General features: G+C 50.0%; 1 protein-coding gene across 3 annotated transcripts; it reads right to left on the bottom strand.

Moving 5' to 3' along the window:
- Window positions 1-1,258: 1,258 nt before the first annotated feature.
- CATSPER4 (cation channel sperm associated 4) lies at window positions 1,259-15,266 on the bottom strand. Of its 3 annotated transcripts, XM_027625576.2 has the most exons (11): window positions 15,135-15,266; window positions 14,957-15,031; window positions 14,383-14,526; window positions 9,260-9,361; window positions 6,491-6,588; window positions 6,197-6,317; window positions 5,842-5,975; window positions 4,093-4,267; window positions 3,094-3,305; window positions 2,559-2,724; window positions 1,259-1,905 (listed from the first exon to the last, which is right to left on the bottom strand). In XM_027625576.2, the coding sequence occupies exons 1-11, from the start codon at window positions 15,201-15,203 to the stop codon at window positions 1,852-1,854; spliced, it is 1,350 nt and encodes a 449-aa protein (XP_027481377.1). In that variant the 5' UTR covers window positions 15,204-15,266; the 3' UTR covers window positions 1,259-1,851. The 3 variants fall into 3 exon arrangements, with proteins under 3 accessions (XP_027481377.1, XP_027481393.1, XP_027481384.1); XM_027625592.1 differs by lacking the exon at window positions 1,259-1,905 and having other exon boundaries at window positions 2,583-2,724; window positions 3,085-3,305; XM_027625583.1 differs by lacking the exon at window positions 1,259-1,905 and having other exon boundaries at window positions 2,601-2,724; window positions 3,062-3,305.
- Window positions 15,267-15,932: the final 666 nt, after the last annotated feature.

Raw genomic sequence — 15,932 nt, 5'->3', positions numbered from 1 at the left:
GAGGATGGACGAGCAAAGCCAGAAGTCCCTTGGAGTTTATCCTGTCATGCTCCTGCCTCCAAATTCATTGGTGTCCCAAGCCATTCAGACAATTTAGGGTCGGGGCGGGTGATGGCTGTACTCACATTATAAGATCTTCTTGGGGACCCTACCTTCTGTCTCTTTTTTTGTCACCTTCTTCCCCTCTCTTCTGGTCTGTGAGAGCCCTCAGAGAAGGACAGATGGGAAGGGAATAAGGTGGGTGCTCACCAGGAAGACTGAGGGCTCCATCCATAAGAAATAGCAGTAGCAGCAAAAGTCACCGGATGCCCATAGCCCTGAGGTTGATGGGCTTGGACAGCACTGAGCTCAAACAGGGGGACAGACAGCAGCTCCAAGACAGTGAGGCACTGCTGGCACTGGCACCATGTCTCATCTGCCTGCTGAGTACACTATCACCCCCGTCCCCAGGGGTCCAGACCCCTTCCTGGCTGGCCCGGGCCTTATAGGGCTGGAACCCATGCAGACAAGAAGGGGATGGAGGGTGAAGTTTCCCATCAGCTGCAATGAGTTGGCCTCTAGGGACTCCCATTCCAACTGGTGAATATCCCCAAGGCCCCTGTCAGCCTTTGTTGACCAGCTGGGCAGAACTCTGGGCCTTCCAGCCTTCCCCCCAACCCAACATCAGGGAATCTGAGTCTCAATGACATGGGTGATCTTACTGGTCTCCCAATACTTGGGCTAAGAGCTGCAGCTCAATCTCATCCTCTCCCCACTACACAGATGGGGAAAATGAGGCCCAATGACTTACCCAAGGATGAGAAGCCAGTCCTCCAAGGCAGCTCTTCCTAATGCCTATGACTGCCGCAGCTTTCTCAGACTCTTGCATTCCTAGCTCAGGAACTTGCTGTGGCTCTCAATAGTCTTTAGTGTGAAGGTCCCAAGGAGACCTCAACAGGTCCCAAGTACGCCACCAGATCTCATTCACCTGACCCACAAACTCCTCCTACGATCTTCCAGCAAGCTCCAGTGTTCCTCTCCTCTGGAAAGCCTGCCAGGAGCCATGCTTTGCCAGTCATTCTCTATTGCCCCAGGATAGAACTGCCTGTACCTGCATGACTGGTCAGTGGTGACCTCAACAGACTAGGGTCCCCCAGAATGAGGACCAGTCTTCTCTATCTTCGGGCTGTCTCCTTCATCAGACGGGGGCTCCCAACCATGAGAACCAGATGCCCACCCCCTCCCCCACCAAAAAAAATTTAGAACACTAAGGGGAGATTACATCCCTACCATTAAGTCGGGAATTTTCAGGGTACATTCTCTCTCCCATTAGACTGGAAAGCTCTAGAGGGCAGTCAGTAACTCTCCCATCAGACAAAGAGGCTTTTGAGGGGAAAGATCTGTCTTGCCCATCAGCCCTGGGGCAAGATTGCCCCAAGTTTGGAGATCCACCAGTCAGACATATTGATCCCAACACAAAACTTTATTGTCAATACATAGATGCCTGGCCCCACTGGCCTCACCTTTCTCCTCCTGGTGCACTTGGGCCCCAACTAGCTCTGGCCTAAAGCAGGGGGCCAGGGAAGTCCATCCTTAGGACAAATCCTGGCTGCCTTGGCTAGCACCCCCCTTCTGTACTCATTCTTTGCTGCGGGGCTCCCTCTCTAATCCAGCATCCTTGTCCATCTGAATTCCTCTGGACCTGACGCTCAGACACAAGCCCTGGAGATGCCACCTCCTTCACAGCCCCAGGCATCTGCCTAAGTGTAAGGGAGAAGATGGGCTCAGGCCAGACTGTGCCAAGTCACGGAGAGATGCAGGAAGATGCAGGTGGGTGTGTGTGCTCAGGCCCCTTGGCTCCCATCCTGCCTCTCAGCGGCTGGTCTTGTGTTTGTTAAGGAGTATGTTTGTGTTGGATTCCTGAACCTGCAAACCAAGGGGTTTGTCAATCTCCCACCTTCACATGGCAAACGCCCCTCACTCCCCTCCGCTAGCTTCAGCAGTGAAACCACCAGGCTTGTCTGATTCTGGCTGCCTAGTGTCCTCTCCAAGCTTGGAAACCCAGGCTGTGGACATTCACGAGGCTCCAGGTCATTCTAACCCAGTCAGGTGGTGTGGGAAGCAGAGAAAGAAACTAAGTAATGAAGGTGTGTGCCTGTTTCTCCCTAGAAGCTTCCTCCCTGGGGAGGAGGCTGTTCTGATGCACTCTAGCGGGAACCCAGGGATCCTCTGCCCACGGTGCGCCTAGGTATCTGCCACCAGGCAGAAACTGAGCTGGTTCAAGCCACCCTAAGAAGGGGTAGGTTTGAGGGTGTCAAGAGACTTAAGTGACTCAGTGGGAGGAGGCTGATGGGGGTGGGGGGCAGAGCCTCTCCAGGGAGGAAAGGGTGGAACTTAACGGATCAGAAGTGGCTGCTGGCTGCGCGGTGCCTGAGAGTCCAGGCAGGGGATCAGATCTTGGAATAGACAGAAAGTTTGACTAATGGGGCAGAGGCTGGGCTGGGCTGGGCTGGGCGGGGGGTGGCTAGGGGGCAGGGTGGGCGAGCACTTATTGGGTAGGAGAGGGAAGCTGCCTGCACCTTTTCCCTGTTGATGAGCACTGTGATCAAGTCTTGCTGGCAAGTCATGTCGCGGATGTCCAGGGAGGACCCGCTCACCACCGACAGGCTCAGTGACAAGTGCTTCTGCATCAGCTCCTCCTCCTGCTCCTGGTTGAAGCGGATGGAGCGGACCTCCTCCACTATCCTGGGGGCGGAGGGGTGAGTACTTTCCGAGGGCTGAGGGAGCTTGGGGCGGGGGGGGGGGGGAGGCGGAAGAGGGGGGTCTGCCCTCCCATCTCTTCCCGGGCATCCACCCTGCTTCGCCCTCCCCCTTCGCTCCTATGGAGATCCAGGCCAAGCTGCATGCTCATGTGAGATGGATGGAACCAGAAGGTCGGATTCTAGCTCCTCTACCCACAGACCGCCCCCCCCCCCCCCGCCCCACAAGTCATTTAAACCTCTCTGGGCCCCAGGGTACACATTATAAAATGGTGAGGGTGTGAAGCCAGAAGAATCTGAGGCTCTGCTCAGCCCGGACTCACGGGACTCGGGGTACCCCCAGTACCCGCCCTACGTGTTGAGCTCATCTCGGATCTTCTTGTACTGCATCAAGTTCTCCTGTATTGCCTCCAGCACTAAACAAAAGTTGTCACAGGTGTTTTCTGAGAGGTTAGACAGGTGGCCTCCCGACAGCGGCTCCTGCGGGGCGCCGGACATCTCCAAACGGGCGACCACACAGTGCACCAGGGGCAGCTCGTTACCTCCATCCAGGTCCTGCTTGCCTCTCTGCGAAGACAAGAGACAGACAGCTCAGCCGGCACCCCTCCCCCAGGCCCTTCCTGCTTGGCTTGGGGGAAGATGAGTCTCTTAGGACACCAGGGTTCTAATGCCCCGCATTTCAGCTCTAACCAGTCTTAGCCCCGCTCCTCTGCTGTGGAAGCCCAACCTCAAATGCATAAGCCCCTCCTCTACCTCTTGGAAAATTCTCACCCCTTTTCAAAACTTAGCACCCAATTTCACTCCTGATAAACCCTACCTAGCAAACTTCTTTTTTTTTTTTTTCTACCTAGCAAACTTCTAAAGCCCTACCTACTCTCAAGTCATAGCCCACAACCCGCAACACTTTGGGAAGTACTGCCCCCTCCACCCCCACCAGCTCTTTGGAAGTCCTACCCTTGAATGAATAGCACTGTAGCTAACATTTAATGAAGTCTACGTGTGTGCCAACTACTGTTCATTTATCCATATAATTCTCATAATAGTCCTATGAAGGAAGTACTATTATTATTCCCATTTTACAGAAGAAGACATCGAGGCTTAGATTGGTCACCTGCCCTAAGGTCACCCAGCCACTCAGTTTTGAGTTGCCATAGAAACCACACATCTAGGAAATCCACACCCCTCAGATGGCACTCAAGGTGGGGGATGCTGCCCCAGGTGTCAGGCTTGACTTTCTTCAGGCCCTTGAGCATGCGAGCGTGTACATGCACGTGCACACACACACACATGCATGTGCTCAAGTCAGCACTCATGCGTGCACCCTCCTCCCCTCTGCCCTCCCCATCCCACTCACCTCACTGAAGTTTATCTGATGCAGTTGCCCCTGCTCTCCTGCCTTTATCATTTGCTCCAGATTGGTGGTCACCACAACGACCAACAGGTTGATGCCAATGAAGGCACCGATGGTGATGAAGATGGCAAAGTAGATGGCGCCCCCAATCTCCATTGCGTACTCTCTTGTCTCCATCCTGGAGATGGCAGGCAGAAGCCCCATCACCTCCCTGGCCCTTTGAGTCTCAATTGCCCCATCTATGAAATGGGGACGTTATCTCAAGACCTACTAGGACTTCTGCTACCTCACTGCTGGTGGGCAGATCTAATGCCTGCTCTGACTGTCAAAGTAGCTGCTCTTGGCTGAGCACCTGCTATCCTGTCAGAAACAGAGCATGGGCCTCAAGCCAGCCCTCCACGGTGGGGATTTGTACATTGGCATTATCAGGTTTAATCTATTGGCTATACTCTTGATTCATGTTTTTCTTATTATCAAAAGTAATTCAAGCTCATTATAGAAGGATCAGAAGGAAGAAGAAAGATATACAGGAAGAAAGCCCAGCCACTCTTAATACCTTATTATGAATCTCCCATAAAATATTTTCCTAAGTAATAAGGTCTTTCTCCCTTTCTCTCTCTTTACACACACACACACACACACACACGTGTGTGTGTGTGTGTGTGTATATATATATATATGTGTGTATATATATATATATATATATATATATATATATATATATACTCTGTGCCAGGCTCTATGCTAAGAGATTTATACAGCTTTTCTTATTGATCCTCACAGCAATTCAGACATAATTAATTATTATAATTCCCAATTGGCAGATGAAGAAGCTGAGGCTCAGAAGAGATGAAGTAACTTGCCCAAGGTTGCACGGCTAGTGTGGTGGAGCAAATACTCAAAAGCCCAGTGTCCAGTCTATCTTTATGGCACACCCTGTGATTTTTTCCACCACCTACATCATACTGGGTAATGCCCGCAGAAGCCCTTTGCCAACTGTGCTTCTGCGCTCACAAGAGATAAAAAGAAATCAGTCAGGGGGACCCACTCCCCGGAGTGGACTGGAAACAAATAGGGTTTACACGAGAGACAATGGACTCTGAGAAACAAACTGAGGGTTCTAGAGGGGAGGGGGGTGGGGGGACGGGTTAGCCTGGTGATGGGTATTACAGAGGGCATGTTCTGCGTGGAGCACTGGGTGTTATGCACGAACAATGAATCATGGAACACTACATCAAAAACTAATGATGTAATGTATGGTGATTAACATAACAATAAAAAATTTAAAGAACAAATAGGGTTTAGACGTAATGGAAAAGAAGTAAAGAACAGAACCTGGTGGCCATCTGTGGCCAAAAATGACCTTGGGCAGCGGGTCTATGAATGAGTGAAATGAGACTCTAAGTTCCCAGGAGTCCAGGCAGCTTGGTGGGCTCAAATGTGGGCTGGGAGGCTGTCTTGAAACCACAGATCTGCTCTCTTGCTCGACGCCTCCTCGCTACCCAGCTGTTTAGCGGGACAGGACATCTTCATGAACAGGTCTGTGGTAGGACTTTTAATGGGTGGAATTTCAAAGGGGACAAGCCTTCAAGCAGACCAAGGCCAGTCCTAGGGGGTCTCCTTTTCCCTGATTTGAAGCCCCAGGCAGTCCCCTCCTGGTGGGCCATCCTCCTCCCAAGCCCTGGAGCTCCACTCCCACTGCCTTGCCGCACTGGGGGGTGGGGTGGGGACAGACACCCCGCAGGCACTCACTGAAAGTCATTATAGATGTCCACCCAGCCATCTTGGGTGATGCAGATGAAGAGAGTATACAGGGCAACCTGCATGTTCTGGAAATGCATGGGCACAAATGCACCAAACAGAGTGACCCCAAACACGGAAAACACCTGCCAGAGAGAGACCAAAGAAGATGCCTGAACTTTACTCAAGGACCTGGAGACAGGACGTGCAGATGCCATGCAAATGGACGCTGCCAAGGGAATCCCAGGGACTCAGGCCCAGAGACCTCTCCTCCTCTCCTCCTCTCCGACACCCCACCCCCATCCCCAATGACCCAGGGGCCCTGGTCAGGGAAAGGGAGCAGCTGGGAGTAGGCGAGGGCACTGACCAGCATGAAGAAAAGGATGAGGGCCATGATATTGGCCATGTCGGGTACCGACTGCAGGATGACACGGATGATCCGGGCCAGAGGCTCCACCGCCATGCAGACATGCACCAGACGAAGCGCCCTGCAGCACAGCCTCTCAGGGGTGCCCCTCAGCCCCTCCCAGACCCCTCCTCCCCACTGCCCCCTGACCTGCCCAGAGGGTAAGAGATGATCCCCACCCCCTGTCTTCCCCCCCCCCTCCCCCCCCCCCAGTCTGGACATGTTCCCTTCTTTTCCCCAGAGTTCCCAGCTCACCTGAGGGTATAGGTGATAGCATTGACATTGAGTTCATTAATGAAGAACCCCAGGAGCAAGATAAAGATGATAAGGAAGTTGAGGATGTTCCAGCCGTCCTGGGGGTGGTGGGGGATGGGGGGGTGGGCCAGCCCCAATGGGGTGTATCAGGCCCAGCCCGTGGGGACATCCTGGGTCTGTCCTCCCACCAGCCCAAGGATGGGGGGCTCAATGTTCCTCTCAGGGCAGCGCCAGTCATCTGCCATCCACTGCTGTTACTTCTCCTGCTGCCCCCCAAATATGCCACAAAACATCCAGGCTTACTCGCTGTCTCATATGCGTGTCAACAGCCAAGTGCAGTCTGAGACACACAGTGGAGACTCTCACAAACACACAGCTGATTCCTAAGCTGAGCACCCACCTTGGCTAGTGCATAAGATTCTCAGCCTTGCTTCAATTCTCTTGTGCTAATGAAACCCTGGGGCAGGCCCCCTGGGGCACCTGGCTGGCTCAGTAGAGCGTGGGACTCTTGATCTCAGGGTCATGAGTTCAAGCCCCACATTGGGCATAGAGCTTACCTAAAAAAACAAGAATAAAAAAAAATAAAAAATCATTGTTAAGAACATGTAGTCCCCCCTAACTGCTGCTGAAAAGAAATTGCAAGAAGGTATGAAGGAGGAAATGTTTTCTCTTATGGAACAGATTTCTGCCTGCTTCCTAGGGCTAGTTCTGAAAAAGTGGTGCATTGAAACGTTCACAAAAAGCATGGTACCTACTCTCCTCTTGAGTGTGGAAACATGTAAGTATGCACCAGCCCATTCTATTTTCTCTTAATAAACATCCTTGCAAATGTTGTTTGCACAAAGCAGTCTTTAAGACATCCAGATTTCAGAAATGTTCTGGGTTCTACACTCTGTGTTCTATGGAGTGAAACCTCTGGAAAGCTTGTAATTCTAATTGGTTGTCCTGGTAATGGTAATGGTAATGGTATTTATTTATTTTTTTTTAAGATTTTATTCATTTACTTGAAAGACAGCAGGAGTGGGGGGAGGGACAGAGGGACAAGCAGACTCCCCACTGAGCGGGGAGCCTGGATGTGGGGCTGATCCCAGGACCCTGAGACTATGACCTGAGCCAAAGTCACTTTTTTAACTGATTAAGCCACCTAGGCACCCCCTGGTAATGGTATTTAAATGATACTTCCGGGACGCCTGGGTGGCTCAGTTGGTTAAGTGTCTGCCTTCCACTCAGGTCATGATCCCAGGGTCCCGGGATAGAGCCCCACATCGTGCTCCCTGCTCAGCAGGGAGCCTGCTTCTCCTTCTCCCTTTCCCCTCCCCCCCAACTCATGCTCTCTCTTGCTCTGGTCTCTCTTGCAAATAAATAAATACATAAATACATAAAATCTTTTAAAAAAATAAATAAATGATACTTCATTTTTATGAAAGTATAAATACTTGATAGTTTTTAAAAATATTTTATTTTTATTATTTTTAATTTTTTTAAAAGATTTATTTATTTAATTGAGAGAGAGAAAGAGAGTGCATGGGGAAAGGAGCAGAGGGAGAGAATCTCCAAGCAAACTTCCTGCTGAGCACGGAGCTGACATGGGGCTCGATTGAGCCGAAACCAAGAGGATTTTGGCTCAGTCAAATCAAGACACTCAATCCACTGAGCCACCCAGGTGCCCCTGAAGATTTTATTTTTAAGTAATCTCTATACCCAATGTAGGGCTTAGAACTCACAACCCTGAGATCAAGAGTTGCATGCTCAACTGATTGAGGCCCCTGAGAGGTTTTTTAAAGCCTCTTCTCAAACATGCCCAAAGGCAAAATAAATACCTTGACTTCAGAAATCACTTGACTGGAGAAGTCCTATTGAAACAAAGCTTGAGTCTTCACCTCATTTAATGTAGCATTAAGACCTGTTCCTGGGGCGCCTGGGTGACTCAGTCTTTAAGCATCTGCCTTCGGCTCAGGTCATGTAATGGGGGGGGGGCGGGTCCTGGGATTGAGCCCCGCATCGGGCTCCCTGCTCAGCGGGAAGCCTGCTTCTCCCTCTCCCACTCCCCCTGTTTGTGTTCCCTCTCTTGCTGTGTCTCTCTCTGTCAAGTAAATAAATAAAAATCTTAAAAAGAAAAAAAGACCTGTTCCCACCCAGATAGCTCTCTGACACTTTCCCGAACAGGGGTCAGCAAGCTATAGGCTGTGGGTCAAATCTGGCCAGCAGCCTCTATTTTTGTAAGACCCTCAGGCTAAGAATGGTTTTTATATTTTTAAATGGTTAGGGGGCAAAAAGAACATTTTGTGATATGTGACATATAACGTTCAAATTTCGGTGTCTGTGAATAAAGCTTCCTGGGAGCACGGCCACGCTCACCGTTTGTCTGGATTGTCTACAGTGCTTCTGTGCTCCATGGCAGAGGTGAGTGTTTGTAACAGACACTGTATGGCCCACGGCCCTTTACAGAAAGTTTGCTGACCTCTGCTCTTGAATCCTATAAATTAAGGTGGAGACTCTCAAACCCATTTCTCAGGTAAGGAAATTAAGGTTTTCCCAAGATCTCAGAACTGGGGAAGGCTAACCCAGGGACTGGAACCCAGGGAGGCTGCACTTCTAGGACAAATTATTTTCTGCTGCATCACAGACATCTCAGAAGTAGTCTCTCTCTCCACACCACATACACACACACACAGACACATTCTCACCTTGTTGGGCCAGAAGCACAGGGGTGGGGTGCAGTCCCTAAGGAGGAGTTGGGGCAGTAGCAGGGAGGGCCCAGGATCTCACCTTCCAGAAAATCCAGAAGCCATTTAACCAGCCGAGGAGAACCTCACAGATAAGGATGGTCAGCACTATGTCATCTATGGTAGAGAACAACTCATAGTGTTTCTACATGGAAGACAGAGAAAAAGACAGGGGCCGAGAGGTCAGGGGAGCAGAGCCCAGGTGAGGCCAGGGACAGGGGGTGTCTGCAGGGGAAGGAAGGCTCATATTCCTGCTGCTCTTCGTCCTCAGCATCTTTGCAGCTCCCTTAAGAGCACATTTTCCACGTACACCTGCCATTCATGTTAGCATCACCATCATTCTACAAAGTAGATTTTACTCCCATCTCACAGATGAGGGATCAGAGAGGTGCCCAAGGTCAGACAGTTAGCAATAAAAACTGTTGTCTGGCTATAAACCTTTGCTCCTAACCTCTAGAGTAGGGATATGTGAAAAAGAGGGCTTGGGGGGAGGTGGAACAGGCTCCAGGAGTGGGAAGGAAGGGCCTGGCCCCTTAGTTGGTGGACACCAAGCCCCACCCTTCCTTCTCTGGTTGTCCCAACCACTCCTGCTGCTCCAGCTCCCGAATCCCCCAGGCAAGGCCTGGCCAAACCCCTGCGTATCCCCCACAGTCATGGGTCCAGCTCCCTGGGTAGGTTGATGGATGGATGGATGGATGGATGGATGGATGGATGACTTGATGACCTTGAATTCTTTTCAAAATCCAACTCACTTTCCCCTAATCGCTCATGAAGCTGTGACCCTACTATAGTTTGTGACCCCATTTACAGCTCCCAGAGCCCCCTATTCCACCCTGACAGTTACCAAAGTCTTGTAAGGACTCCTCCCTTCCTTCACTTCCATGGCCAACAGACTCAGTGCCTCAAGGCTCATTGCCACACACAGAGTCCTCCTGGTCCCCACACCTTGCCGTCACCCGTATCCACTGGCCAATGAGAGGCTGAGCAGAGCTTCTTAAACCCCAATGGGAGGTTAAGATTATGGGCTCCCTACCTGTTCCAAATTCCCAAAGGGCATCACAGGCCAGGGATGTCTGTCTACAACAAGGAAGGACTTTCTTTCCCATCATCTGTCTCCTCAGCTTCATCCCGCTGGCCCTGGGAGGCAACAGTGAGTGAGCTCTCCTCACTATTTACTGCAAGAGCTTCCTAAATAGTCCTCCTGCCTTCTCCAAGTCATGAGCATCTATAGCTAAATCAGAGTTGCTTCCTCTACCCTCAAGCCTGCCATGGCTCCCAATGGCCTGCAGGGTCTGAATCAGGTCAAAACCTGTCTGGCATTCACAGGCCTCTAGGATTTGACCTTCATGGACACGTATCCTCTACCAGGGCCTTTAGCACTTTTGACTGGGACCCACAGTAAGATTGATGTATTTTGTATTTCACAGCAGAGGACTCTGTCTCCCTCCTGCCCCCGCCCTCCCTCTCTCTCTCTCTCTCTCTCTCTCACATGCACACATACAACTTCTATTTCATTCTTTTTCACTCTACTTCATTCTATCTCAGAATGCTGATTTCTGCAGTCTGAACCAATCTCACGATGCGGGAGGGGTGGAAGCTGTGCTGCAGTCCACTCATTCTGCCATCTTGGCTATTGGGTTTGTGCTTCCACCACACCGGAGGCCACTCTTGTCAAGGCCACAGGAACTAAACCCACGGGATGCTCCGCGACCCTTCTTTGGCCTCCTCTCTTGCCTCTTCTGGCCCTGCACCTCCTCCCTGGCAGCACCCCAGCACGTTCTCCCGCGCCCTCCCACGCCTCTGGCCACCCCTCCTCAGTCTCCTTTCCTGCCACCACCTCCATCCTCTGTCCTTCACTGGGAGGCTCTCCTCAGAGCTCTGTCCTGGTGTTCTTCCCTTCTCACTGGACACCCTCTCCCCAGGTGGCCTCATCTCCTCCTTTAGCTTCTGGCAACCATCCACCCAGATGCTGTCAACCCTCACGTTGCCATCTCTGCCCCCGACTTCCCGGCAGGGTTTCAAGAGTTGACCTCTAACCTCTCCCTAGACATTTCTGTGTGGATATTGCCCCGGCCCCTCCAACTACTACCCTACTCAACCCAAACCGACCTCAGCGTCCTCCCCAGACCTGCTCGCTATCCCGTGTCCCCCACATCCCAACACACAGCACCGTCCCCACACAGTTGCTCAAGCCAGAAATGTAACTCCTTGCTCTCCCTTTCAGTATATGTGTGAGAGGATGAGGTATGTTAAACAGGGTAGCACCTATTAAGTGTTCACTGTTTGTTGTAAAGAAAAGCAATCAGGGGGTGCCTGGATGGCTCAGTCGGTTAAGCATCTGACTCGTATTTCGGCTCAGGTCATGATCTCAGGGTCCTGGGATCAAGCCCCGCATCAGGCTTCCCGCTCAGTGGAGAGTCTCTCTCCTTCTGCCCCCTCCCCCTGCTCGCTCTGTTTCTCTCCCAAATAAATAAATCTTAAAGAAAGAAAGAAGAAGAGGGCGCCTGGGTGGCTCAGTTGGTTAAGTGACTGCCTTCGGCTCGGGTCATGATCCTGGAGTCCCGGGATCGAGTCCCATATCGGGCTCCCTGCTCGGCGGGGAGTCTGCTTCTCCCTCTGACCCTCTTCCCTCTTGTGCTCTCTGTCTCTCATTGTCTCTCTCTCAAAAAAATAGATAAAATCTTTAAAAAAAAAAAAGAAGAAGAAGAAAGAAAGAAAGAGAGAGAGGAAGAGAGAAAGAGAGAAAGAGAGAAAAGAAAGAAAAAGAAAAGCAGTCAGGAGGCCCATGAGAAAGAAAGAAAGAAAGAAAGAAAGAAAGAAAAGAAAGAAAGAAAGAAAGAAAGAAAGAAAGAAAGAAAGAAAGAAAGAAAGAAAGAAAGAAAGAAAGAAAGAAAAAGAAAGAAAGAAAGAGAGAGAGAGAGAAAGAGAGAAAAGAAAGAAAAAGAAAAGCAGTCAGGAGGCCCATGAGAAAGAAAGAAAGAAAGAAAGAAATAAATAAAGAAATAAAGAAAGAAAGAAAGAAAGAAAGAAAGAAAGAAAGAAAGAAAAGAAAGAAAGAAAGAAAGAAAGAGAGAGAGAGAGAAAGAGAGAAAAGAAAGAAAAAGAAAAGCAGTCAGGAGGCCCATGAGAAAGAAAGAAAGAAAGAAAGAAAGAAAGAAAGAAAGAAAGAAAGAAAGAAAGAAAGAAAGAAAGAAAGAAAGAAAGAAAAGAAAGAAAGAAAGAAAGAGAGAGAGAGAGAAAGAGAGAAAAGAAAGAAAAAGAAAAGCAGTCAGGAGGCCCATGAGAAAGAAAGAAAGAAAGAAAGAAAAGAAAGAAAGAAAGAAAGAAAGAAAAAGAAAGAAAGAAAGAGAGAGAGAGAGAAAGAGAGAAAAGAAAGAAAAAGAAAAGCAGTCAGGAGGCCCATGAGAAAGAAAGAAAGAAAGAAAGAAAGAAAAGAAAGAAAGAAAGAAAGAAAGAAAAAGAAAGAAAGAAAGAGAGAGAGAGAGAAAGAGAGAAAAGAAAGAAAAAGAAAAGCAGTCAGGAGGCCCATGAGAAAGAAAGAAAGAAAGAAAGAAAGAAAGAAAGAAAGAAAGAAAGAAAGAAAGAAAAGAAAGAAAGAAAGAAAGAAAGAAAAAGAAAGAAAGAAAGAGAGAGAGAGAGAAAGAGAGAAAAGAAAGAAAAAGAAAAGCAGTCAGGAGGCCCATGAGAAAGAAAGAAAGAAAGAAAGAAAGAAAGAAAGAAAGAAAGAAAGAAAGAAAGAAAGAAAGAAAGAAAGAAAGAAAGAAAGAAAGAAAAGAAAAGAAAGAAAGAAAGAAAGAAAGAAAAAGAAAGAAAGAAAGAGAGAGAGAGAGAAAGAGAGAAAAGAAAGAAAAAGAAAAGCAGTCAGGAGGCCCATGAGAAAGAAAGAAAGAAAGAAAGAAAGAAAGAAAGAAAGAAAGAAAGAAAGAAAGAAAGAAAGAAAGAAAGACAGAAAGAAACAAAGAAAGAAAGAAAGAAAGAAAGAAAGAAAGAAAAGAAAGAAAGAAAGAAAGAAAGAAAGAAAAGAAAGAAAGAAAGAAAGAAAGAAAGAAAGAAAGAAAGAAAAGAAAGAAAGAAAGAAAGAAAGAAAAAGAAAGAAAGAAAGAGAGAGAGAGAGAAAGAGAGAAAAGAAAGAAAAAGAAAAGCAGTCAGGAGGCCCATGGATTCGACTCCTAGAGAGCTTTAGATGCACGGGACCTCTTTTACCCATGGCCCTTGCCCAGGTCCAAGCCCCATCATCTTTCACTGAACATCACAACACAGTCTGCCTGATCCATCTTTTTCCATTCCCGACACCCTCCCTTCTGTGGTTCGCCCTGTGTGAAGTGTAAGTTTTCTAAAACACCTATCTGGTCATGTTATTTCCATGCTTTAAACCATTCCCTGGCTTTCCAATGACCTAGGATAGAGGCCATCCTCCTTAAGATAACTTAAAGACCCTCCACCAGCTAGCTGCTGACCACCTCTCTGAAATCATCAGCTACTGCACTGGACATTTTTAAAATACCAATTTCAAATAGCACAGTTCATGTATGAAGTATACTCCTTGTAGGAAATTAAAACATCAAGAATAAGAACAAAATCATACTGGACTTCAAGATGGACATACATAACTTGTTCACAAGCTGTTTCTTCCACCCCCAAACACTCTTTCCCACCTCCCTCTGCCTGGCTGACTCCCACTTACTCTTTATTCCCACCTGAAGCATTCTTTTCCCCAGGAAGCCTTCCCTGACCGTACAGATTAGGTAGGTTTGATGCCTGCTTTGAGCTCCCACGCACTCCACGACACTCAGGCATCCGTAATGACATGTTTGTGTCAGCTGTGATCATACCTAGGACCCTGGCACTGAGCGATCTTCTCATAGTGACTATTGATTAAAATGGGATACCCTCCCCCACCAGGCACCCATTTGTCTGCCTCCGCTCACATCATTTTTCTCCTGCCCTCTCTCTCTACAAATCCAATGCTTTCCTCACATCTGGGCGCCCTCCACCATGAAGTCTTCCTTGATCTCTAGTTTCCTTGAAGGTGAGAGCTGACAGGCCCCTGAAGAACATTCAGTGTAATCATCATGAGCAAATGAGGAGCCTGAGGCCCAGAGAGAAAAGTGCCTTGTCCAGGCCCCTGTTAGATCAGCGGGGGCAGAGGTTGGGCTGGAGTCCCACCTGGCCAAGGAAGGAGTTGGTGCGCAGAGCAATGGTGATGGCGTTGACCACCAGCAGCAAGGCCAGAAGCAGCTGGAAGGCCGGGTGTCGAAGCAGCTGCTTGACATACATGCGAGTGATGAACTCCTGGATGTCCCAGGCATCCTGGGAGAGGGTGGGGGACCTTCCTTCAGGCAGGTGTCACCGTGGGAGGCCTCTGCCTGGACGTCTGTTCTCAGTGAATGGGGGCCCCTAGGGGAGGGCCACTCTAGGGGGAGAAGTTGCCAGAGAGGGGTCTTGAAATGGGGGAATTGATGTAGGGGTCACTACCTAAATGGCCACTGAAAGGGGGTGACTGCTGGGGAATCTTTGTGAGAGTCATTGCAAGGGAGACCCTTAGGGGCTCTGCTGGCGAGCGACGGTCATTATCTAGGGGTTCCTGTGGAGAGCACTGCCAGGCGGGTACTAACAGGCCATGAGGGATCACCGCAGGGGTCACTGCTGGGGAGGTGGCCCCTGGCCCGCGGGAGCAGCTGCAGAAGGGTGACTGTGGGGTGGGGGTTGCTGCAGGCTGCCGCCCCAGCCCCCTCCTTACCTTGGTGCTCATGATGTCTTGGCGGTTGACGAGCACTTGCTCCTCCGGCCAGGCATAGGGCTCGTGAGCAGCCCTCTGCGAGGGTGAGCAGGGGGCCCGTCAGTGCAGCCACGGGCCCCCGCGCCCCGCCCCTCCCTGGCATGCCCAGCTTAGGTGCACCGAGGCGGGGGCCACCTACCATGACATTCAAAGGTTTAATATTGGTGTCGGTCCACTGGGGCCGCCAGCTGTTTTGGTTACCTAGCATAGCTCTCAGTCTCCTCCCACCCGTCAAAGAAACTTCATTCCGAGTGGTCTTGCTCCCCCTCGTGGTGATATCATAGAGGACTCTGTGACCTCCAGCTGTCTGCATTCCACCAGGGAATTCTGATACCACTGACTCCGCTCGGTAGCCCACGGAGGAAGCCAGGGACATTCAGGAGCTGGGCTGGGGTTAGAGGTCAGAGGCCGATGGGAGCAGGTTAGGTCTCTTGTGCAGCCTGGATGGAGACACAGGGACACGTCCCTACTCTGGGTCCAGGAGCTGGAGGTGAGACTGGAAGGAGAGAAGAGAGATGCTTGGCCCGGAGGCCCTCCTCCCAGCCAACCTCAGCCTGTACCCCTCCCCACCGGCTCCACCGTCCACAGCCCCAGGCTCCAGGGCTACCCAGCCTGTCCTTCCATGCAAGGTGTGCTTCTCCATCTGGAGTGAAAGGCTGGTCTCTGTTTCTCTTTGTGCCCCCCTGGGGATGGGGCAGGAGAGCACCCCCTGGTCTCCGAAGGGCTGGGAAGAAATGGGCATACTTGGAAGCTCTCACTAGCCATGGATCAGCAACCCAGCATCCTGACAGGCATACACTTCAGCTACAGGGCCCAGGCCACTGGTGTGCACACATGGTGGACTAGTTACCAAGACAATCTAGTTACCAAGTTAGTTGCCAACCACTAGTTACCAAGACTAACTAGTTACCAAGACTAGTTACATTCATGTCCTTCT

This window comes from Zalophus californianus, chromosome 4, assembly GCF_009762305.2.
Source record: "Zalophus californianus isolate mZalCal1 chromosome 4, mZalCal1.pri.v2, whole genome shotgun sequence".
Classification (NCBI taxonomy): domain Eukaryota; kingdom Metazoa; phylum Chordata; class Mammalia; order Carnivora; family Otariidae; genus Zalophus; species Zalophus californianus.
This window is presented reverse-complemented; position numbering and strand designations above follow the sequence as displayed.